Source organism: Galeopterus variegatus, unplaced genomic scaffold (genome assembly GCF_000696425.1).
Source record: "Galeopterus variegatus unplaced genomic scaffold, G_variegatus-3.0.2 Scaffold4581, whole genome shotgun sequence".
NCBI lineage: Eukaryota > Metazoa > Chordata > Mammalia > Dermoptera > Cynocephalidae > Galeopterus > Galeopterus variegatus.
This window is the reverse complement of record NW_007730692.1, coordinates 79,611-104,315: the sequence shown is the minus strand read 5'-3', so window position 1 is coordinate 104,315 and position 24,705 is coordinate 79,611. Positions and strand designations below refer to the sequence as shown.

Genomic DNA, 24,705 nt, shown 5'->3' with positions numbered 1-24,705 from the left:
TGGCAGTAAAATTTAACCCATACACAGTAGTACCTGGAACCATGCTTTATTACTTTCATGTGTTAGGGGAAAAGGTCCCGAGTGTGTTCCGTGGCTGTGGTTTATTTGGTGTTTCCTGTTTTTCTCTACAGTCAATTGCCCTTTGGGAACCTATTATTCTCTGGAGCATTCTGTCTGTGAAAGCTGCCAGATGGGATCCTATCAAGATGAAGAAGGGCAACTGGAGTGCAAACTTTGTCCCCCTGGGACTTACACTGAATATCTCCATTCGAGAAGCATCTCTGAATGTAAAGGTAGAGGCTTAGTGGACATTTTGACTGGAAGCAGCCTGACTTTCATTTCCAGTTGTAGGGGAAGAAAGATTTCTTTTCTTCAGCCATGGCTAGGTTTAAGGCTGAGGCCTTTATAGCAAAAGACAGATAAACAAAAGAAAAGCATGCAAATTTCTTTAAGTTTTACATGACCCAGGAGCCTTTAGAAGTGAAGGCCCAAAGAAACAGGAAAACCTGGGTATTTTATGTGGAGTCTGATAAAGAAGTGGCTGCTTGGGGAGAAGTGTGTTTGGACAAAGGGGTATGATCTCATAGTAATAAACTGGGAAGAACTTAGTAAGGCCCGTCTGTTCAGATTCTTCTCCGTGTCTGTCTTCAGAGAGAAGGATGGTCCCTTCGTCCAGGTAGAGCGTAGGCACGTCTCACATGAGAGTCTTTTGACCTGCTTCAGGGGAAGCTCAGAAATTCTTCCTAGATTTTATGACCTGCTTCTGGGAAAAGGGCAGAAGGTCAGAGATTTTCCTGCTTCTGTGGTTGTTTCAAATTCCTTCAGCTTAAAATACTCAGTATGCCAAGGTGCCATATTTTGAGCCATCATGTTCTGAGCCCTGTCATAGTTCTGAAATCTAAATAGCAAGGAGAGTGAAAAAACAGCACTGGTAAAAGCAATTTTATTTATTTATCTGTTCTATCTTTTAGTTATAAAATATTGCCCGAATGTTCCCCTTCTTTAAAGAAGTCCATTTCTCTTTTCTTTTGGAAATATTCCATTGCTCTAAGTCAGACTCCAAAAACATTCATCAAGTAGCTTAGATTTTGTCCTGAATCACAGATTAATTGGTGGAAAGGACTTTCGTGACACTTAGCAAGCGTTGGCTTGCTTTTTATTAGAACAGTATTTGATATAATGAGATCAATTCTCCATTTACTTGGAAATGAATAACTACAGGTGTCTGTGTACATATTCTTGCTGCTAAAATATTCAGTATCTTCAAAATATTTTTGCTATTATTCTCAATGAGTATTCTTAATGGAAACACTTTCTTTCATAATTAAGGTTACAGTAAGACACACCTGAAATAAGGAATTACAAAATTGTGCCTCTTTGCCTTTGTTGCAAATGCAGGTGTGGATGCTTAATGACAAATATAAATTCTAGGGCAGTGCTAGGTGATTGGAAATGCACTAAAAATGTGAGCAATGCTGAAAATGAGAGTCATTTAGAGGATAAGGGCTAAAAGAAAGTACAGTGCCCTGGGAGTTGGGCCATCGGGCCCAAGTCCTGCTCTACTACTAATCATCACTATGAATTTTAGAAAGTTATGTCATCTCTCTGGGCCTGATGCTATGACTTTTATTTTCTACTCCTGATCAGCTCTCAAATGAAATGGTGTCTGTAGGCAGGAAGAGGTAGCAGGATCAGTTCTTGTTTAAAGCGATAAATGTACCAGCGTAGTTATGAGGCTCTAGCCCAATTTGGGGCTTTGTTTCTGTCACTCAAAAGAACAGCATACCAGTTGACAACTTCTACGTGAGCAACTTCCCCTGTGTGCAACTTGTTCTTATGATAGTGACTTCCTGTGATGTATATATTTCAAAGTTCTTTCAACCACTATTTATTGAACACATTCTATGTGTCAAGCACTGTAATAGGTAATAAAGGAAGTAAGTCTAAAACTTATTAGTATACGGAAGCATGGGGTGTGTACAATGTGTATGCTTGACTAGAAGGAGGAGGCGTTCTTTATGTCCCTCATTCTGTCCTAAATTAAAATGCAGAAAACCCAATGCTGCACAGTGTTGATTTTGTGCAGCTCAATATCGCTATTAACCATATTACATTTTTTCTTTCTAGCTCAGTGTAAACAAGGCACCTACTCAGTCAATGGGCTTGAGACTTGTGAATCATGTCCACTGGGCACTTATCAGCCAGAATTTGGTTCCCGAAGCTGCTTCTTCTGTCCAGAAAACACTACAACTGTGAAAAGAGGAGCTGTGGACATTTCTGCTTGTGGAGGTTATCAAAGCCTTAGATACCGATATTTCTTTAAACCTACTCCGTTCTATGCATGAAGAGGTGGACTATTTTCAGCAAAACCATATGTCTGCTATATGCAAAGAATGTAAATAACTGTCTCTTCGTGGAGAGTTCCTTTATATTTAGCCTGTCAATACTTACATGCAAACAACTGCAGTATAAACATGAGCCAGTGCTATTAGGAACACAAAAGAAGTACAAGACTTGGTCCCAGGCCTCAAGCTGTAATGAACATGTGACTTCGTGGTACGGTAGAAATACATCTAAACTAACAACTTGGTTTCCTCATTTATAAAATGAGGTCCTTTCTAGTGTTCCTTGAAACTCTAAACATACTCCACAAACTATGACATTTCATTTCTTATGATTTGAAGATTTTCATGAGTGGTTATACACTCTGGCTGCACATTAGAATCATCATCACATGTATATCAGTACTTTAAAAATACTGAAGTCCAACCTTCACTCTCAGAGATTCTCATTTGACTTGTCTAGGGTAGAGCCTGGATACTGGTTTTCTTTTCAGGTTACCTCAGGTGATTCTAAGGTTACAGGAACAGTTGAGAGCCAATAATTTTGGTCCTCAAATGTCAGGATGGAAGGCATGTGAAAACAGATGGCTGGGCCCCACCTCCAGAGTTTTCTATTCCATAGGTCTGGGGAGGGGTCTAAGAATCTGCATTTCTAGCTAGTTTTCAGGGAATGCCGATTCTACTGGTCCAGGGACCATACGTTGAGAACCACTGGTTTAAATAGAAATAAAAAGATTAGAATTCCAATTTTTAAATATTTGTGACTAACATCCCTACCGAGGGTAGTTTTCCAGCAAAATACTCATGAAGATGTAAACAAAAATAAAAGATGTAAATTTAGAATGACAATGACTCTAGGACTGATGGTCAAGGTCAACTTACTGCCAGAAACTCCAAACAATTGCAACTAGTTTGAAAAGTCAGTGGCACTGGATTAAAAATAAAAAGTTGTTGGCCTACCTCTGCTACCTCACTGGGGACAAAAAAAGCATTTAAAAGTGTGTATCCTCTCCTTTCTCTACACTTTTATTTAAACATTAGGCCTATGGCTTTTTATGCCATTCCCTGTGGTACGCTTCTGGAAGTAAAATTTAACCCATACACAGTAGTACCTGTTGGTTTCCCATTTCTCTCAAGCTACACAGAGACACATACTCACAGCTCCTACCCTCACTACACTCCAGACATAACTACAACTGCATCCGATTAGAAATGGAAATTCCTAGAAAACCAGTTGGTGTGTGACAGTGTCCAGCATTGCATCTTGGGAGATGTAGTCCTCATAAGTGTCATAGGGAGAAAAGAAAACAGGGAAAACATACTCTGAATTATAGATTTTTAAACACCCCGTCTCCTTAAATTACCTTAGTCTCATAAGATCATGGTAGATAAATTCTGCTACACTTGAGGAATTGGGTGAGCAGCCCTCCTTCAGTCTGATGTTTCCCAGAAAAGCTGTGAAGAGAATTTACCTAGGACTAAGTTGAAACTCATAAACCGTGTCTGTTGTGTAACACCAGCTTTGGATTTTTTTTTTATTAAAAGTCAAACAAGGCTTCACATTATGGTTGAAATAGATCTGCTAGAGACTTTTTTATTATGTCAGTATACATACTAATTTTGGAAGAAGTCTGCAGTAAAATCTTCTCCCCCCTGCCCCTTCCTCCAACCACAAAAACAACTAGGATTTTTATAGTGAAACAAGTTCATTTTGGGCATTTTTCTTTTAGTTTTCTAAATAAGCCTTGAGGTTTGTCTAATACCAAATTATTGTAATTAAGCAGTTATAATTCCCAGAAAGTTTCTAAAATTCTGGTAATAGCCACATGTTTTCTAGTATTCCTAGCACAAGTTTAACCACATTCTGCATGCCACGAGTGTGAAGTGGGAATCAAAACTCAGCACTCTCTCTTTCAGCACTGGATAAATAACACTTTACTTTAAACTTAAATATGTCTGAGTTCTAAAACAGTCCCATATATATTTTTTCTTAGTTTTAAACTCACTCCTTGCTTTTCCTTTCCTTTCTTCCTTCTTTTCTTCCTCCTTTAGTTCTTTATTTTCTTCTTTCTTTCCTTTTTCTTTATTTTCTGTCTTTCTGTACTGATTTATTTTTATGGGCATATTGTATAGTTTATCTTATTTTTTGCTATGATATCACTTTTTGCATTTCTTTAGCATGTTGAACTTAAAATATTATTAATCAATGTAGCAATTTTATTTAAGTATATTACTATGTTAAAATAATGCATTCTCTATACATCTTTTATACCTTTTATCACTTCTTAGGTCATTAAATATTCTTGGGTTTGTGGCTACAAACTCAAGTCTGAAATTTTTCATTTTTCAAAAATGATTTTTATCTGAAGAGTAAGTCCCACAAATGATTTGCTGTTGTTGTTGTTGACATATCCCATAGGAGAAGAAAGGATTATTTTGGGGCCAGGACAACACCACCTCTTAGCCTGACCCTCCAGGATGAAATTAAAAGGAGGCTCAGTATGAGAGTTATTGACCTCTGACTTTGTCGTAGGAAACCTATTTATTAATTTTGTGTATATTTAAGGTGTACAATATGTTTTGATATACATAGCAAAATGTTTACTATAGTCAAGCAAATTAACATATCTGTTATCTCACTTAGTTACCTTTGTGTGTGTGTGTGTGTGTGTGTGTGTGTGTGTGGTAAGAGCACCTGAAATCTACTCTATTCGCAAATTTCCAGTGTACAATATATTAGCTATAGTCAGAAAACCCATTTAAAAGGCAAACTCCACTTAGCTCCAGGGCCACAGGCATTGTTCTTAACACTATCAGGACACAGCACAATTGGGATAATATTTTTCCCAGGCATTTCAATGCACTATTTTTAACTTGATTTTAATATCATTTTTGATATTAAATAAAACATTTCCCCCCTCTTTTCTTATGACATGTGTCCTTTAGGAACTGTGTATGTGTGTGTGTGTGTATGTTTAGCACTGTATTATGTATTAGTAGTACTATTAGGTATATGTGGGTTTATACATACATATGTTATATATGTGTGTGTATATATTTACTGCACATATAAATAATATATTAAGTGCTAATAGACCACTCTGGAAATTCTATTTCTGATGACAACTGTCTGCCCTTGGAATGTAATTTAAACTAATTTTTATGTGCAAATTTACTTTACACTTTCATGCCAAAAAGTAAAGTACAGACATCACAACAACATGTTAGTTTTTTTGTGAGGCCAAAAAGCTTATTTACTTTTAATCTTAATATTTCATTGTTATTATATCTTAATATAATTTTTGGCATTCTTTCAGGTTTTAGGGGCATAATTTTTTTTTAGATAAGATTATGCTGAAAAAAATCATGTGTACAGTTTAATTCATTATAGCATCTTCAGTTTTACTGACAGAATTTATCTTTTTAGCTTTTCATAGACACTCATATTCTCTAAAATAGAAATTTTATACCTTTACCAATAGAAGATTTATGCTTTCAATTAACTAATTTAATTAGCTGTTTGGAAGTTATTTTTTCCAAATAGGCAATCATTTTTGCAAACTTAAGATTCAGAAAACCCGTTTTAAACTCAACAAGTTTACAGTGTATTTGTGCAAATAACAGGGCTTTATCTAGAACTCTGAGATCTATCAAACAAACAAAAAAGAGTAGATTAACTTGCTCCTCAGGAAACACAGATACTTACAGTTTAAAACTATTTCATGCATATAACAAATGTAGTCACAAGCAGCACTTTTTTCTAAATTGACATTAATATCTATATCTTCTGCCATCTCTTGAATCGACTTCTAACTTTCTGTCAATTGGGTATGTAAAAGAGCTCTTTTGCAAAAAGATGTGGCTGACTATTTTTCTTAAGAAGTTTTGATATTTTACTAATTTTCTCAGGTTATAGTGGCTTTAGGGTTCCCTCAAATAACATCAGTTCACACAAGGAAAGGATACATTCCACCTAAATTGATCTTTGGTCACAGTCTACAACCCGAATCCAAGGATTGAATCATGAATAGCTCTGACCGCTGACCTTCTGTCAAATGCAACCAAAACTTATTGAAGAAAATCCAGGCTAGTGTTATGATTGAACCTATTTTTTTTTTATTTAGTTAATACTCCACCAATTACTGTCAAGAGAATTTCAGATTTGGTTAAGTGACAATATTTAACTGAATGTTCTTAACAAAAAGCACATCTAGGGCCGGCCCGGTGGCGCACTGGATAAGTGCGCCGCTTAGGAAGCGTGGCGGCGCTCCCACCCGAGGGTTCGGATCCCACATACAGACCGGTTCCCGCTCACTGGCTGAGCGAGGCATGGGGGCAACACCGAGGGTTGCAATCCCGTTGCCGGTCCCCGGTCCGGTGCGGGGGCAACACTGAGGGTTGCGATCCGTTGCCGGACACGGAAAAAGACAAAAAAATAAAATAAAATAAAATAAAAAAAAGCACATCTAACTCAAAATGACATTGAAAGGTTTAAAATAAAAGGATTGACAGACATACAAATACAAAAAGCAGGCAAGCAAGAGTGACAAAATGAATCATAAAAAAGTTCAGTTCAGGGCCGGCCCCGTGGCTCACTTGGGACCGTGCGGCGCTGGTAGCGCCGAGGTCACAGGTTCAGATGCTGTATAGGGATGGCTGGTGCGCTCGCTGGCTGAGAGTGGTGCAGACCACACCGTGCCAAGGGTTGCGATCCCCTTATTAGTCAGAGAAAAAAAAAAAGACAATTCAAGGCCAAATAGCATCAAGTGAGGAAGAGATTCTTTTTATTAAAAAATTCACAAGGAATATAAACTAGTCATGATAAAGCTTTGTTATCAAATATCAGCATTAAAAACAAAACAAAATCTGTCTCACAAGAAGAAATTGCAGAAATACAACTTTCGTGGAAGATTTTAATACCTTCTTTGGATTTTCTACGACCAAGTAGGCAATCAGTATGGATATGTAGAACATATAATATATAATTGATAAGATTGAATTTATAGTATACATTACACTTTTTATTCTACTATGAAAACATTTTAATGAGGTATTTATTAATTATTTTAAATTATTTTTAGATATATTGAGCCAAAAAGAAAATCTCAATAAATTTCAAAAAGTGGTAGTTATCTATACACTGTAAATTCTCTGACCATATGGTGATAAAAATGGAAATTAATAGTAAAAGCTAGGGGCCTGGTCGGTTAGCTCAGTTGTTCAGAGCGCAGCCTTATAACACCAAGGTCACAGGCTCGGATCCCTGTACCGGCCAGCCGCCAAACAAACAAACAAACAAACAAACAAAATAATAAAAGCTAAAGCGAAAAAATACATACTTCAAACATTTATATGTTTTAAGACATCCCTCCAAAAAATAATTGGATCAAAGAAAAAAGTCAAATTATAATTCATATCATTTAGAAAATTGCAAATAAAATGGCAATATTAATTATCAAACTGTGATTTAACTAAAGCTGTTTTCATAGGTAAATCCTTTGCCTTACATTATTTTATTATTTAAAAAGAAGGAATAAAAATTAATTAGTTCAAAGAAAGCAGTTCGACAAAATTAATAGACAAAACACAAACTTTAACACTTCAAAATCTGCATTAGAACTTTATGGTATACTGAATCATAATAACAATATCCTTATTTTTACTTTTTTACTATGTTTATTATAAATCTTTACTGAATTATTAAAAAACAAAAAGTCTTCCTGTTATGTCTGTCTAAAGAAAATCTATTGCTTCCTTTCCATATTAAAAATATATTCAAATTTTGTACCTCACTTTGTTGAAAACTCAAGAAAGCAAAGGGGAATCTAAACAAAAATAAACCATCTTCCAATATGGAAAAAAGAAGAAACACGAACTGGTGAAAATGTTTGCTCTAAATATGTCAAAAAAAATTTTTTTTTTTTTTTTTTGTCTTTTGTCTTTTTTTTTCCGTGTCCAGCAACGGATCGCAACCCTCAGTGTTGCCCCCGTACCGGACCGGGGACCGGCAACGGGATTGCAACCCTCGGTGTTGCCCCCGCGCCTCACTCAGCCAGTGAGCGGGAACCGGTCATCTGTACGTGGGATCCGAACCCTCGGGCGGGAGCGCCGCCGCGCTTCCCAAGCGGCGCACTATCCAGTGCGCCACCGGGCCGGCCCAATATGTCAAAAAATTTATATTCTTAATATATAAGCACAAATATAAGTATAGATGATATAAATATATATATATATGTATAAGTATAGATGATATAAATATATATATATATATATATACATGCACAAATGATTCGTTTTATCTTTGCAGCGCCTTGTCCAGAAGGAGAGTTCTCTCGTTCTGGGTTAATGCCCTGTTATCCATGCCCTCAAGACTATTACCAACCTACTTCAGGGAAGTCCTTCTGCCTGGCTTGTCCCTTTTATGGAACAACAACTATCACTGGTGCCAGATCCATCACAGATTGCTCAAGTAAGATGATCTACTTTATTTCTTTCAGAATCCCATGTTGGAGACTTTACTAGTACTTTTCTTTGTCTCAATGGTAGCTTCAGTTCTGAATATTACTATTTTCAATAGATTTGGGTGTCTGGACTTGTCAAATTGTCCTTTTGAGATCTTTTTGATGACAGTGGCTGAAAGAGTCTTATTTGGAAATGTTGAACTTGATAACTTCCACATTTCTTTCTAAGAGTCTAGGATTTAATGACATGTGCCATCCATCTCTGGGCTTTTTTGATATTACTGAAACAAAATCTATGTGGCATTACACTCTTTGACAACCAGAATCTTGACCATAGTATTTAGATAGTGTCTACTTATTGGCAATAGCTACCACATACAAACATGTTTTTCTAATGGTTTTTTTTTTTCTATTAATTTTACTAGGTTTTAGTTCAACTTTCTCAGCAGCAGAGGAAAGTTTAGTGCCTCGTGCTGCTCCTGGACATATTAAAAAGGAGTATGAAGTCAGCAGTCAGGCAAGTCCATTTTCTATGTATAAATTTTTCTCTGGTGGAATGCTAGAAAACAATTTGTCACTTTACATGTCAAATAAAGGAAAACTACCAAGGTTAAAACTTTAAGTAATCAAGACTCATGAATTATAAATGAAAAATTGCATTTACTTATGACTCCTAATATGAACTTTCCAAAAATGTAACATTAGAAGTTCTAAGTACCCAAACTGGGAGTGTTTCCCAGCAATGTTTGGAATCAAGAATGAGTAGATACAGGGAGGATTTTGATTCACCAATAATTCACTTACCACAAGCAGAACCCATCATTTGAGTAAGGGCATTTGGTTTAGCCAAAGGTCTTTTCTGATTGGCAGAAAGAGTTACTCAACTCTTATGAAAATTATTTAATTTTTTTGCCACACACACACAAAAAATATATATATATATATATATGTGTGTATATATATATATATAATTTCTTGGAATAAGGTATGAGTTTTAAAAAATTAAGAAACATAAACATAACTAAACCAATTGTCCCCCCCCTTTTTTAAAGACTACTTGTTACATCTGATTATTTTGGTGGGTTCAGCCATTACTCTGAATTTACCTTGCCCAATGTCATGAATTCCTTGGCTTTTAGTATTTTTAAGGATAACAAGGTTTATATTTCTTATTTCAACTTTCTAAAGCCTAGTCCAAAGATAATGACTTATTAGGGCTTTATAAGTCATATTTAAAACTGAGCCTAGTGGACAAAGAAATTTGTAGGAACCCCTAAAACAGTAGTTCCCAAACCTGGAGGCATAGTAGAATTTGCTGGCCAGCTTTTAAAAATAATAATGTACAGACTGTACTCCCAGAGATTCTGCTTTAACTGGTCTGGGTTGGGGCCCTGTCCTTAGAATGATTTTTAAACATCTCAAATGAATGGAACATGCAGCCAGCATTTAAAAACACTACTTGGGTTTACCAGAAAATCATTCAAGAATGATATATAAGGGTACTTTTAAAAGTTCGTGGAAAATTGAATTAAAAGATAATACTCATCTTTCCATGAACTTTTTGAAGACCGTTCATGTATTGTTTGTGCCCACATATGGCAGGCACCAACATTATTCAGGCAGCAGTTCAGCCAGCTTGAGTGAACTAACCTGGAACCGGGAACTAGCTGTCTAATATTGTAAACCTTCTGACTCCCTAGTCAGGATTGCTTTGAAATGAACAGAGTGCTTTGTCTCTGATAGATTTCTTTTCTGCCACTGGTAGGTTTTCCATGAATGCTTCTTAAACCCTTGCCACAATAGTGGAACCTGCCAACAGCTTGGGCGTGGTTATGTTTGTCTCTGTCCACCTGGATATACAGGTAACAAAGAAAAATACAAATTTACAAGTTTTGATATATTTTTCATATAAAATCATTGTGACCTGCAGAATCAAACATTGGAACATCAAAGACATGTCCTGTAAGATTCATTAGACCATATCAATGAACAAAAATTTGATTGAACAAGATAACCCAATAGGTAAAAAAGGATACATACCCCTCAAATGGGTTTTCTTTGCATATTTTGGAGGAAGAATAAAGAATCATCTTCTCTATGGAAAACTCACATCATAACAGTTCTGGAGGACATGCCCAAGGTTTCATTCTAATACAAATTAAATGCATGATACTCAACATAGCACAGATTGTCCAGCACAAACATTTTTAAACAAACTCCCAGTTCTTCTCATTTGCTGCATACTAATGGAAGTTCTTGTAAATAGTTATGATTTGTTGCTTCGTTTCTATCTTTCTGGAAGGTGTACTTAACAATATGGCTTTGGACTTGATTATGCAGGAGTAATGTAAGAACTATGTCTTCTTGCAGTTTTTTTCTCATTCCAGTTGACACCAGAAACATAATTTTTAAGAGGAAATGTACTATATTTTAAAATTGCAGTTAATTTAAGATAATTCCGTTTTCTTCTAGACAGGTTTTTGCATTTTAAAAAATTTTGTGCAACCAACTTTAAGGAGAAAAAAATGTTATTTAAGTAAAAGAATTCACAAAATGAGTAAAAGAAAGGTTGGAGAACAAAACATAGTCAAGGGCTGTCAAGAACGTTGGCATTCTTCAGGCACAGAAAGACAAATGCCACAGGACCTCATTCATATGTGGAATCTAAGAAAAAAAACTTGATATTATAGGGGCAGAAAATAGAACAGTGGTTACCAGAGACTGCAGAGAGAAGGGGGAGAGGGAGAGGAAACAGGGAGAGGCTGGCCAACAGGTACAAAGTTACAATTAGATAGAAGGAATAAGCTCTGGTGTTCACAGTAGAGTGACTATAATTAACAGTTAAGTTTTCTATATTACGTAATAGGTAGAGGCGAGGCTTTTGAATGCTTTTGCCACAAAGAAATGATAAGTGCATGAGGTTATTGATACATTGACTACCTTGGCCTGATTATTATGCAACATTATGTATCAAAATATCAGATTGTACCCCATAGTATGTACCATTACAATGTAAAAGGTAAAACTTAAAAATAAATAAATTATTTAATATAGTAGAAAAAAGGAATATTGGCATTCTTCTTACTAAAGCTGACTTGTGTGTGTGCGTGTGTGCGTGAATTTTTATAAAAATTTTTGCCCTGAGGGCCGGCCCGTGGCTCACTCGGGAGAGTGTGGTGCTGATAAAAATTTTTGCCCTGACATTTCAAAAGAAATAATGGATCTTGTCCGAGAATTCTATAAATGAGTGGTTGTTGAGAGAGGGCATAATATAGGATAGTGGTTCTCAAACTCTAATGTGCAACAGAATCACCTGGAAGTTTTGTTAAGACACAGATTGCTGGACACCAACCCCAGAGTTTCTGATTCAGTGGGTCTGGGGTTTGACCTGAGAATTTACATTTCTATTAAATTCCCAGGTAATGCTGATACTAGTGGTCCGAGGATCACATTTTCAGACCTCCTGGTATAGTAGAGGAAAACTAAGGGTTTCCAGCAGAGCTAGCCCATAGAAAGCCTGTGTACACCCTGTGGGAAGATGCAGCCCACCTAGGACACCTGGCTTGTGAGTTAAGATCTAGTAGGATATAGCCCCATGTCCACCCCTCAACCAGGTGACCTTGGTAGCAAGTATATATGACTTTATATTTTTATTTTCAAATTAACATAATTCCTGGCTCCATTTTATGCTTCAAGAGTTCCCTTTTCTCTCCCCTACTCCTAATTTATGATCTTTTGCTATCTTTTATGTATCCTTGTAAGGATATCTTAAATTTGTTTAGAAAGAGGCAGCACCTTCACTTAAAACTAGATGGAAGCACTTAACAAATATTTCTCTTTTCTTTACCACTGCTCCCCTCCTATAAATTCAGGTTATTGAGCGTATTACCTTTAAACGACCATGGTTCTGCTTTTGTTAATTCCTCTCTTTGATTGTCCTTCAGTGTTTGGTTTGCATTTTAGGCTTAAAGTGTGAAGCAGACATTGATGACTGCAGCTCGCTGCCATGCCTCAATAACGGAATTTGTAAAGATGGAGTTGGGGCATTTATTTGTGAGTGCCCTTTGGGTTACACAGGTAAGGAGAAAGTTTCTTGTTTTTACAATACTCATATAAACACTTGGAATCATTAAGTTTTCATCACTGACGTAAATTTGAAATGTACTGTTAGGATATATTTACGGGGTATTATCAACATACTGAATAGGCATTTTTTCTAATATTATTTATATGCACTGGAGAAGTGTCGTTTTCATTATGCCATTATGCAAGGAGAATAACATCTCAATTAGGCAGTGTAAAATTGCTTGAGGTTTATAAAACAAGCATTGGACTCATCTTTGCCAACTAGATGTGTGACCTTGGACAAACTACTTAATGTCTCCTAATCTGTTTCTTCATATGTAAAAAGAGAGGCCAGGAAATTAGAGGAAATATGTAAAGCCTCAACAGTGCCAGATAAATATTAAGTCCTCCCTAGCTCTTCACTAGTATTTTGCTGAACTTATGACATGTGTATGTGTTTATTTCTATGCAGGTTTGTGTGTGTGCATGTGTGTGTGTGTGTGTGTGTGTGTGTGATTATTACTAACTGTGGACTTCAGGCACTAGAGTCCCTGAAATTTTTATGGACCACTCTGCCTCTCTTTTTAACTTAAATAAATGCATATACTTCAGTGTATATCTTATTTAAGTCACAAAATTGCAGCTTCCAAACTCCTCCCCCAAAATAGTTCAGAAACATTGATCAATTCCCTTGTTCAATCACATTATAATTAGTGAAAATATAGATGATAAATTCTCATCAAGCAGAATATGATTTACTACTTTATAAATAGTAACAACCTCATAATATTATTATGGGGAGTGTTATGATCATTTAAATCTTCCAGTACTGTACCTAACTCATAAAATTATTATACTAAATTCATATCTGAATATATATTTTAATACATTTGGGAATATAATTTTCTACATTTTAGTAAGTTCAGTAAGGTCTTTAAAACATTTCAAAGAAATCAGATTCTAATAACATTATCATCTAAAAACTATTTTCGTAAAGAAATGAAAATGTTTCACATCATAATTTATAGTAATAATCATTTGAAACAACTCATATATTTTCTCTATTTGGAATCCATGCAGTGGTGGGGTAGTCAACAGTCATATGGGAAGATATACTGAGTTTCTGCAGTGGGAGTCACATTTTATCTGGAAGTTTAATTCAAAAGTCTGTATATAGGGAGAAATTTTCAATAGTCAAAATAGCCCTTGAAAGTCCCTCAAATCAACTGTCAAGTAGAGAGGCATACTATTTTGCAATATGCCTATTTTACCTCCAACAAGAGAAGAGATCATTCTGTCTCATGAACACCAGATACAGTGGGTGGCTTGCATTTAGGGGTCATGTCACATATACCTTGAAACAAGTAACAGCCAGCTTACATTCTAAGAGCACACAGGCTCTGAGGCCAAGTGGGGAAGCTACAGATCTGCACACACATCACCCACACTCGGCCTGTGGGTTCAACAGCTGAGTCTACAGCCAAATCATTTGCCCAGCTGCAATTTTCTTTCCCATGCTTTCTTCCACTCTCTTTACCATGTGCATATGGTTGGATTTCACATATGGTATGAAAATCACGCAATTCCACCATACACGTTTTTATTTAAAGTTCCAAATCTCAGGTTAGTGACACTTAGGGTTGAATCCTAGTGAAAACTTATAACCAGAATGGCAGATACGTACTATGAGAAAAATAAATCCAAGCTTCTAAATAAAAAATACGTTTATTTCCTAGACATTGTATGTATTGTGCTAATTAATAGGCATTAAATTTATTGTATGGATTTAACTGCAGAAAACAAAAAAAAAATGCTTATTATGGTCTGTATAAAAAAATGCAGATTTTATGTTAGATTTACTATTCTCGAAAACTGACTTTTATTGGTGCCATTTTCTTTTAGCACATTTTAATGTTGTTAGGGTACATAAATTATTAGATATGCATTACATAATTTCATGAGTGGTAAATTTAAGCATCCTAAACTCTTCAACCAAAGGAGTCTTTGTACATATGTACTTGAACTTGCAGATGTGGTTCTAGGCTTATTTCTGTGCCTGTCCTTGGTAATGTCACAAGCCTTTTTGAGTCTCAGTTTGTATGGGTATGAAATTAAGAATTTGAATCACATCAGTTGTTCCCAAATTATATTCACATAAAACATGGGACAGCTGCACAGAAGTTTGGCTGTGTTTTCCCAGTTTGCTTTCTTTATTTAATATATTTTTCCCATGATTTTTTTCCAACTTTATGATTGCTACCTCTTAACTGTAAAGAGAATAAATTCAACAAAGGGGTAAACAACTAGCAAATAAATAACATAAGAAAAACTTTTAAAAATGAAACTTTTCTTAACTAAAAAACATAGCTATATATGCGTGGTTATCATTTTCTCTTGCATGTTCAAATGTTGAGTTTCTTGCTAGAAAATTTTCGCAGTTCATAAAATGGAAGAAAGCATTTTATTTCAATGTGTTTGGCAAAGAGCAAAATATTTTACAAACATCAGCCATGATTTCCAATTACTCTAGTCTTTCTCCCCAACAATATGCTTGAAAACTATTGGTCTTAAAGTCCTTTCAGGTTTTTTCCAGCTCAAAGATTCTATGATTCTTTGCAGGTCAACTATGTGAAGAAAATATAAATGAATGTAGTTCCAGTCCTTGTTTAAATAAAGGAAACTGCATTGACGGCTTGGCTGGCTATCGCTGTACATGTGTGAAAGGATATATGGGTAAGATGTTCCATTCTTCCTACATTGTCTTAAAATCCTGGAAATCACCACAAATTAGTACATTTACTAACATAGTGTATATATGAGTATTAATGTTGTTTTGGGATTTTATGACTGTACTGCGATTACATAAGAGAAAGTCTTCATTTTTGAGAAAATACACCCTGAAGTGTTTGGGGCAAAAGGGCATCATGTCTACAATTTGCTCTTAAACAGTTCAGAAAGAAGTAATGGTGTGTGTGTGTGTGTGTGTGTGTGTGTGTGTGTGTGTGTGTGTGTGTGTTAAGACAAACTTTCAAGAAGGAATTGGAGACAAATCATGTAAGATGATGTTGCAAATGAATGAAAAATAATATGGTTTAAAATGCATATTTAATTGACAAGGAGGAAGAAAGAAAATAGCAAGTGAAGGAAAGAGGCAAGGTCAAAGAAACAGGAAAATTTTAAACTAAATTTACTAGTTTTATTTTTTTTAACATTATCTCAACTAGATGTCCATTATCAATCTTAGTTTTAGAAAGAAGTAATATAAAAACAGCAGATTATTCAAAAAAGTCCTAAAATGATTTGCAAAAGCCAGCAGTCATTACAGAATAGATTTTGAACCAGTTTAATGGGACAGCGGCTCTCTGGCCTCCACTTCAATTCTTTAAAAGAAGCTCCTCCAGGAGGTCAGATCTTTGATCGCAGTTTTCCCAGGGAGTTAATTAATCACTTGGGCTCTTTTCCTCCTCCACCCACAGGCCTGCACTGTGAAACAGAAGTCAATGAATGCCAGTCAAGTCCATGCTTAAATAATGCAGTCTGTGAAGACCAGGTTGGGGGGTTCTTGTGCAAATGCCCACCTGGATTTTTGGGTACCCGGTGTGAAGAAAACACGGATGAGTGTCTCAGTCAGCCATGCAAAAACGGAGCTACTTGTAAAGATGGTGTCAATAGCTTCAGGTAAAAGGCTAAATCTGGTTCTTTTTCACTATTTTTATTTTCTTAACTGTTCAGTCCTTTCGAACAGTTACACCTTTATGGAACATTACTTCATGTCCCAAGTCAGCCATTCTCAAATGCTGGGCCCAAGGATGGGCTACGGGAGAATCTCCCCAGCACTTGAGGTTCTGCTTCGCTAAGCCTGAAGTAGAGCCTATAATTTAAAAAGAATTAACCTGTTATGTTTTAAGTTTCCCAATGAATCTGATGCTTCTGTTCTACACTTAGGAAGTCACCAAAGATAAAAGGAAAAACAATTACACAGAAGAAAATACAGTAGCACTAGATGAAACCCTATTTTTTAATGTTTTCTGTTTCAGCTGAAGATTTTATACTAGGTAAAATTGAAATGGACTGTGCAATCTACTGCCTCATGGTTTTCAAACACATGTTTAATATAGTAATGCTTGGTTTAAAAGAAATCTAACATGACTAGAAACAAATAAAATAGTAAAAGCTAAGCTTTTGTGGTTGGAAATAGTAGTGTTTGAGGAGGATTAAGACTGTCTTCCTGAGGCAACTCTTAGGGTGCCAGTAGGATACAGTTTGAAAACCAACCCACTCCTGTTACCATTATCAAGACCACCATATCCCATGCCCTGCCCCTTACAGGGAGGTACAGAAGACAGTACTTCTGCACAGAGAAAACAGACTGCTCTTGCTTGCAAAATTTTAGGAAACTTTATTATCCTTGAGGTGTTATTGGTTCTATAGGTTTACAAGACTTAAAAGCAAATACCAAGTCTCCCCAGTCGCAATGTCTTGCTTGCAAAATTTTAGGAAACTTTATTATCCTTGAGGTGTTATTGGTTCTATAGGTTTAAAAGACTTAAAAGCAAATACCAAGTCTCCCCAGTCGCAATGCTTCCCAATTTTCTTCTGGTTTGGTTCCCATCTATTACTGTCCTGTCACAAAGCAAGCCAAGGCACTATCCAGAAAAAAATAGGAAGGCAATTCTGCTAAAGAGACTTTCATCCCCAATATGGATGAGGTCTCAGTGTAGCATCTTCTCATAGGTTCTTTACATTTTGTGGCATACAACCTCTAACCATAAGCAATGAGAAATTTCCAGATGAACACAAGGGTTTCATATTCTCCCTAGGATTCAAAACAACTGATGAATACCAGATTTATCTAGATTCTAACTAGATGAAAGGTGAAGGTAAACTATTCTAATTCAGAGGGAATGCAGGTTGTTGACAAAGTGAACCTATTTTATAGAAGAGGATATGGTAGTGTTGTAATGATGTCAAACATAGGAGGATAAAGATGAGTGAAATTCTAGCCAAAATAGATTTACCATTAAATGCAGAGATCCGGTAAAGGTCCCCCAATTCCAGCTGAGATTTCCTTTAAAACTCCCTAAATACCATTTATTTATATTAGTCACCTTTAAGTCAGTATCAAAGAGGTCTCCGTATGAATGGGCTAGAAACAATAATATTAACTAGCATTTATTGGACAGGTGTTCTTTAATTACAAAATGCTTTAATTACATAGAAAATTACAAAAAATAAAAAATGTTCATTCATTCATCACTGTGATTATCAGTCCTAGCATTTTGCCATATTTGGTTTACATCTTTTGTTTTAAAGAAATAAGTTCTAAAGACAGAGTCTCCAAGACACACACACACACACACACACACACATTGCCCTTCTTCCTCAGTGGTAACCACTGTCCTGAAGTTGGTATATATCACTACCACTCAGGTTTTATATTTTACTTCATATATAATTCTATAAACAGTGTATGAGAATAGCATACTTTTACATATTACATAACTAGTATTACTATAACATACCTTGCAATTTTTTTTTTCATTCAACATGTTTTCAAGTATTAACGAGGTGTATACATTTGGCTCTGGTTTATTCCTTCATTTGCTGCTTAGTATATCATTACATGATTAACATGATTTATTTTTCCATTCTCCTCTCCATATACTTATAGAACGATGCTGCTATGAACATTTGTTACAAGGGTCCTTGTGCACCCTGGGCAGTAATCTCCCAGAGCAGATAACAAGAGATGAATATACAGGGCTCTGAGAATGTAAACTCTCAACTTCTCATACCATCTCCAAACTGTAGTTCTACTCACTATGTGAAATTTCCTATTTCATGACCCCCTTGTCAACATTTGACATTATCAGGTGTATTTTCCATTCTGACGTATTTAAATGGTTTGCTGCATGCCACAGAGACTGTATGGCATCCTGAATAATAACAAGGGCCTGGGCTAGGTTCAAAATCCCACTCCACTGCTTCGTAACAATAGATCTTGGGCAAATTAATTCACTTTTCTGAGCAACGATTTAACTCATCTGTAAAATGGGAATAATACTAATATTACCTCTTTGTTATATAGATTGGCTTAATACATAGAAAGCCTTTAGAACAGCCTCTGAACTTTTCATATTTTTCCAAGAACTTCTGTGAGGAGAGAAACCACAATGTGTAAATATTTCAACTGGACCAGTACTACTTTCTACATTATTTTTGTTACTACGACACCTCTCATACATGTTGTCTTAAATAGGTTTAATCAGATGAATTGGAAAAAGTTACTAACAATTAAAGCACTGTTTTGATGTGGAAAATATGTTTGGCATTTCAATTCTCAGTCTTTTGAGACAAAGTTATCGTAAGTGGGAGACTTCCTGTAATAACTCTGTAACTGTTCTCATTTTTACCACATTTTGATTTCTTTCAGATGCCAGTGTGCAGCGGGCTTCACAGGGCCACACTGTGAATTGAACATCAACGAATGTCAGTCTAACCCATGCAGAAATCAGGCCACCTGTGTGGATGAATTAAACTCATACAGTTGTAAATGTCGGCCTGGATTTTCAGGCAGCAGGTGTGAAACAGGTATATACGAACTCAGTGTTATTAATAACAATACTAAAAATAGTAATATAATAACAATGACAATTTCTACCTCCACCAACCACTGTCTACCTGCCAAAAAACTGTGCTAAGCACTTCGTGCTCATTTAATCTTCACAGTCATCCAATAAACTATGTACTATTATTATTATCCCCCATAGCACAGATGAGGGAATTGAAGCTTATAAATGTAAGAGGGAAATGGAGAAAATTGAATTTAGTAGAATTCATTACATTCTATATGTTTAGAAAGGACACTTTCATAAGCCACTTGACTTAGGAGATGAGAGTACCTGGACATGTTTGAGAATCAATAAGTCAGTGCTAAACTGCTTTCTTGGGAGACTAGAGTCTTAGCTGTAGGATTTTTGTTTTATTCAGTGGAGTATACAGATTTGGGGCAGAGCTGAATTGCTCATGAAATAGGGAAAAGCCAGAGCTGTGAGTAGGGGTAGGATGTTGGTCTTGCACTACCTCCTCCTCCTCTCCTTCAACATCAGTCACTTCCTCTCTCATCGGTATATAGACATGCTTTATTGTTTTTTGTTTTGTGTGTGTGTGTGGCTGGCCAGTACAGGGCAAGCATGCTTTAGTGTCTCCCAGCTTTAATAACACCCCAATTCCACCTCTCCTTCAAAATCCTCCCTGTTTTTCTGCTTTCTTTCACTATTGAGTTCTTTTCCTATCTTACATCCTCACTAATTATTTTATTTAAAAGAATGTGCTATGTGTTTTGTAAATAATATGCATTTAATTTTTAAACTACTTCTCAAATAGTTATATTTACTAAATGAGCTTCTTTGACAGTAGTACTGCTGTTTACCTTGGATGATTGGAAATGCTTTGCAAGTGCCACTGTGTGCACACTTTTCTTATTTGTTTCAGAACAGTCTATGGGTTTTAACCTGGATTTTGAAGTTTCTGCCATCTATAGCTACATCATGCTAGATGGCGTGCTTCCACCTCTCCATGCTGTAACCTGCACATTCTGGATGAAATCCTCTGACACCACCAATTATGGAACACCAATCTCCTATGCACTTGAAAATGGCAGTGACAATACCTTCCTCCTGACTGATTATAATGGGTAAGCAGAAATGTCATGGAGACTTAGGACCTTATCTTGGCACCAAGTTAGAACTGATATTGGGGATGGAGGATGGAGGAGTAGGGGGACACATGCTCCAGGAGGACAGCACAGTGACAATAATCAAATAGAGCATCTAGACAAGTTTTGTCAGAAGGCAGAGTTTTAGTGATACCTTATGCATGCATTGTGTTTTGCTGTTAACTAAGTATTTTCATATGTATTACTTCACTTGATCTTCACAATAACCTGAGGAACTAGTGCCCATTTTACTGGTAGCAAAACAGAGTTTCAGAAAGACTAAATGATTTGCCCAAAATCTTACACCATGACAGTGGCAGAGCTAAGTCTCAAACTCTGACTCTAAGACTCATGCTCTTTCTTTTTCCTAGCAGAACCTCCAAAGGTTAAAGGATTTCAGTGACATTATGCACCCTCGGGGAACAGGTGTATTGAGTATGAATCAGTCTTCAAACTCAGTATGCAAGATGACACTTCTTTCTTTCTTCAGGATCAATTAATTCCAACTCCAGGGCCCCATCTTTCTGGGCTGTCAGAAAATCAACCTCAGTCATACCCAGAGGTTTGCTAAAGAGCCACAAATTTAGGAAGGACTTCCATCATTGGTCATATGTCCACACTACTTATCACTGAGCTGTCCCCTGGCTCACCATGTGGTCCCTTCAAGACCACTGCTCTTTTCCACGTGTGGAATCCTTGGCAATGCTGCAAATTTGTGCCTTCAATCTGAGCAGATTCTGTGGTGTATCACATGGTCTTTTCCTCTCAAATTCACCCAAATTCCTGGCCTACTAATGAGCAGGTTGCAGGCCTCAGATGCCCATTGAATTCTCTTACCCCTCTTCAGTTCAGGAAAACCTCACTCTCCTGGTGGAAATCTTCCAATCCTCAAACACTATTCTTCTTGATAGACTTCAGTTTCAGAAAAAGAATCCAAGAAGTTTGCAAAAACCTCCCTTGAGGCAAAACACATATAAAGAGAGAACTCATTGCCTGCTTGAATAGGAAAAGGAAAACAGGAAAATGCAGAAAGGAACAATTTTGCAAAAATACTATTTTTTCATAAAAAGAAGAAGAAAAATACTAACATGCCCCACAGAAAGGATTACAACATATGACTAATGACTATATTCCCTGCACTCTTTCTTTCCACAGCTGGGTTCTTTATGTGAATGGCAAGGAAAAGATAACAGACTGTCCCTCAGTGAATGATGGCAGCTGGCATCATATTGCAATCACTTGGAGAAGTGCTGATGGAGCCTGGAAAGTCTACATAGATGGGAAATTATCTGATGGTGGTGCTGGCCTCTCTGTTGGTTCATCCATACCTGGTATGTTTTAGCAAAATGACTACAATGCTGTTAGACTCGAGAGGGGATGGTACATAAATGAACATCAAATTTGCTTGCTTTGTTGTCCTTGGTTTCAGACAAAGATCAACGGTTATCTGTCTCATTTCCTACCCCTTATTATCCAGACTGTGAGTTATTAGAGGCTTTTTCCTAGGTGAGCTGTGTAACTGTGCAAAAAATGCCTTTGGAGATCTATATTAAGACCACCAAGAAGCAAGCTGAACTAATAGGTGGTTGCTAAACTGTCTTCCAAGGAAATAAATTGCTGGTGGGTTCTGTTTGTTTGTTTTAGGGATTGTTTAGTTTTATTTCGTGATCAATACACAAATTGGACCACTGCTAATAGCTGTCCATCTTTTATGCCCTTTTTCAGATGGAACTCAACCTGTCTTCTTTTTTTTGTCCTTTTTGAGACCGGCTGCACCGCACTCAGCCAGTGAGCGCTGTGAGCGCACCGGTCATCCCTATATAGGATCCGAACCCGCAGCGGGAGCGCTGCTGCGCTCCCAGCGCTGCACTCTCCCAAGTGCACCACGGGCTCGGCCCTCAACCTGTCTTCTAAAAATAATTTTTAATAAATATTCAGAGTTTTAGTTTGAAGAACTACAAAGCATTAGGTGACTCAAGCTTCCCAGCATTGTGCGTGGCAATCAGCTTCCTCTATCTAGATACATTTACAGAAGTTCTCTGTACATGATATTATTTTTCACCACCCTCATTTGTTTCAGATATTTTTTTAAAAGGTCCCTGGGGTGACCTGTTACCTTAGTTGTAAGATAAATATATTTATAAATATAGTACAAAAAGTACTAATCTTCACGAAAATGTGGAGATTACCTTTGCAAAGCCTCAAATCAGATCTTTATTTTATTTTTTAAAAATTATTTTTTATGCATTGTTTTACTTTTAATACTAAGAAGATCCAATGGGATCAGACTAAAGTTGATTTGTTTGTGAATTTAAAGGATATATACTGAGCACGCACTAGGTGGGTCAGGCATCTATGGCAGGCACTGAAAGCCCAATGGTGAGCAAAAATCATGTGGTTCCTGCTCTCCAGAAGCTTTCACTGTGGTGGGGGAGTGATATATTTTTCCCATAATCACACTAAACAAATGTGTAATTTCAAACTGAAGTAAGCGCTATGGAGGAAAGGAATATTGTTCTATGAAAGCCTGTAACCAAGGAGCTGATGTAGAATGAAGAGGCAATGGAAAAATGTTCTGATGAAGGAGAATGGCTCTTGTTGAAAGAGCTAAAAGATTTATATATCTGGAATGCAGAGTGAAAGAGGGAATAAAGGGCATGAAGCTAGAGAAGGAGGTCATGACCAAATCACCTAAACCCTTGTAGAGCAGGTTAAGGATTAAGGTTTTCATCTTAAAATCAATGAGAAATCACTGGCAGGTTATGAGATGGCTGGAGTTGGTGGCAGGAAGGGCAGCTCAGGTAGTTCTTGGCATGATCAGAATGAAGTTATAGGGCATATGTGAAAATCCCTGAACAATAAAGAGGTCTCTAACTGGAGGACAAATAGAAGTTATAGGGCATATGTGAAAATCCCTGAACAATAAAGAGGTCTCTAACTGGAGGACAAAAACAAAACAAAACAAAACAAAACCCACTGAAGAGACATCACTGAGCATTAATGTCAGAGTAATCAGAAGCACTTGTTATGCTTCTACTGGGAGGGAAACTTGGACAAATGAGAAACAAAGGAGAAAGCAGCTCTCTTCATTAACCAAAATAATTGAAGAGTTAGATGAAACGTATATCCTGATCCTTGGATGTGTAGCCACACAGTATTTGTAAAGCTCCAATCCAGACAACAAGGCTACTTCTGCATGTCAAAGTCACAGAAATTACAGCCTCAAAGGGCGGCTCTAGCTGTAGAGTCAGAGACATGAGCATTTTGTAGTGAGGAGAGGAGAGAGAAGGAAGTTCAGGGGGTTTAGTGCATTTAGGTAGTGAGGATGATTTGTAAAGAAATGAATTGGGGAGAAGGAAAGAAAACAGACAAACTAGAAACATTAGACAGGTTGTTGTAACATGGGAGTATTGGAAGAGTAACATAGAAGCTGCTTTTAAAAATAATTAAGATCAGGGCCGGCCCGGTGGCGCACTCGGTAGAGTGCGGTGCTTGGGAGCGCGGTGGCGCTCCCGCCAAGGGTTTGGATCCCATGTAGAGACCGGTCCGCTCACTGGTTGAATGCGGTGCGGGCGCGGCATCAAGGGTTGCAATCCCGTTACTGGTCACGAGAAAAAGACAAAAAGGAAAAAAAATAATAATAATTAAGATCAGAACAGAACTAAATGAAATAGAGAGCCAAAAAATGATACAAAAGATCAATGAAATGAAAAGTTGGTTTTTTGAGAAGATAAACAAAATAGACAAACCATTATCAAGGCTAACTAAAAAAAGGAGAAGACCTAAATAACAAAAATCAGAAATGAAAAAGGAGACATTATAACTGTTACCACTGAAATACAAAGAATCATTAGAGATAATTACAGACAACAATATGCCAACAAATTTGAAAACCTGGAGGAAATGGATAAATTTCTCAACACATACAAATTACCAAAACTGAACCAAGAAGAAATAGAAAACCTGAATAGACCAATAACAAGCAATGAGATTGAAGCAATAATCAGCAGTCTCCCAACAAAAAAAAAAGCCCAGCACCAGATGGCTTTACTGCTGAATTCTACCAAACCTTTTTTTTTTTTTTCCTTTTTGTCTTTTTTCGTGTCCGGCAATGGATCGC

General features: G+C 36.7%; 1 protein-coding gene across 1 annotated transcript in view; it reads left to right on the top strand.

Moving 5' to 3' along the window:
* SVEP1 (sushi, von Willebrand factor type A, EGF and pentraxin domain containing 1) overlaps positions 1 to 24,705 on the top strand; it is a 189,706-nt gene that overhangs the window by 96,272 nt on the left and 68,729 nt on the right. The window contains exons 18-28 of the mRNA XM_008587896.1: positions 132 to 293; positions 2,128 to 2,289; positions 8,650 to 8,811; positions 9,229 to 9,320; positions 10,569 to 10,665; positions 12,767 to 12,880; positions 15,488 to 15,601; positions 16,345 to 16,546; positions 19,302 to 19,459; positions 20,363 to 20,564; positions 21,741 to 21,916. Of these exons, the coding sequence (XP_008586118.1) occupies positions 132 to 293; positions 2,128 to 2,289; positions 8,650 to 8,811; positions 9,229 to 9,320; positions 10,569 to 10,665; positions 12,767 to 12,880; positions 15,488 to 15,601; positions 16,345 to 16,546; positions 19,302 to 19,459; positions 20,363 to 20,564; positions 21,741 to 21,916 (1,641 nt within the window). The remainder of the gene's footprint in view (positions 1 to 131; positions 294 to 2,127; positions 2,290 to 8,649; positions 8,812 to 9,228; positions 9,321 to 10,568; positions 10,666 to 12,766; positions 12,881 to 15,487; positions 15,602 to 16,344; positions 16,547 to 19,301; positions 19,460 to 20,362; positions 20,565 to 21,740; positions 21,917 to 24,705) is intronic.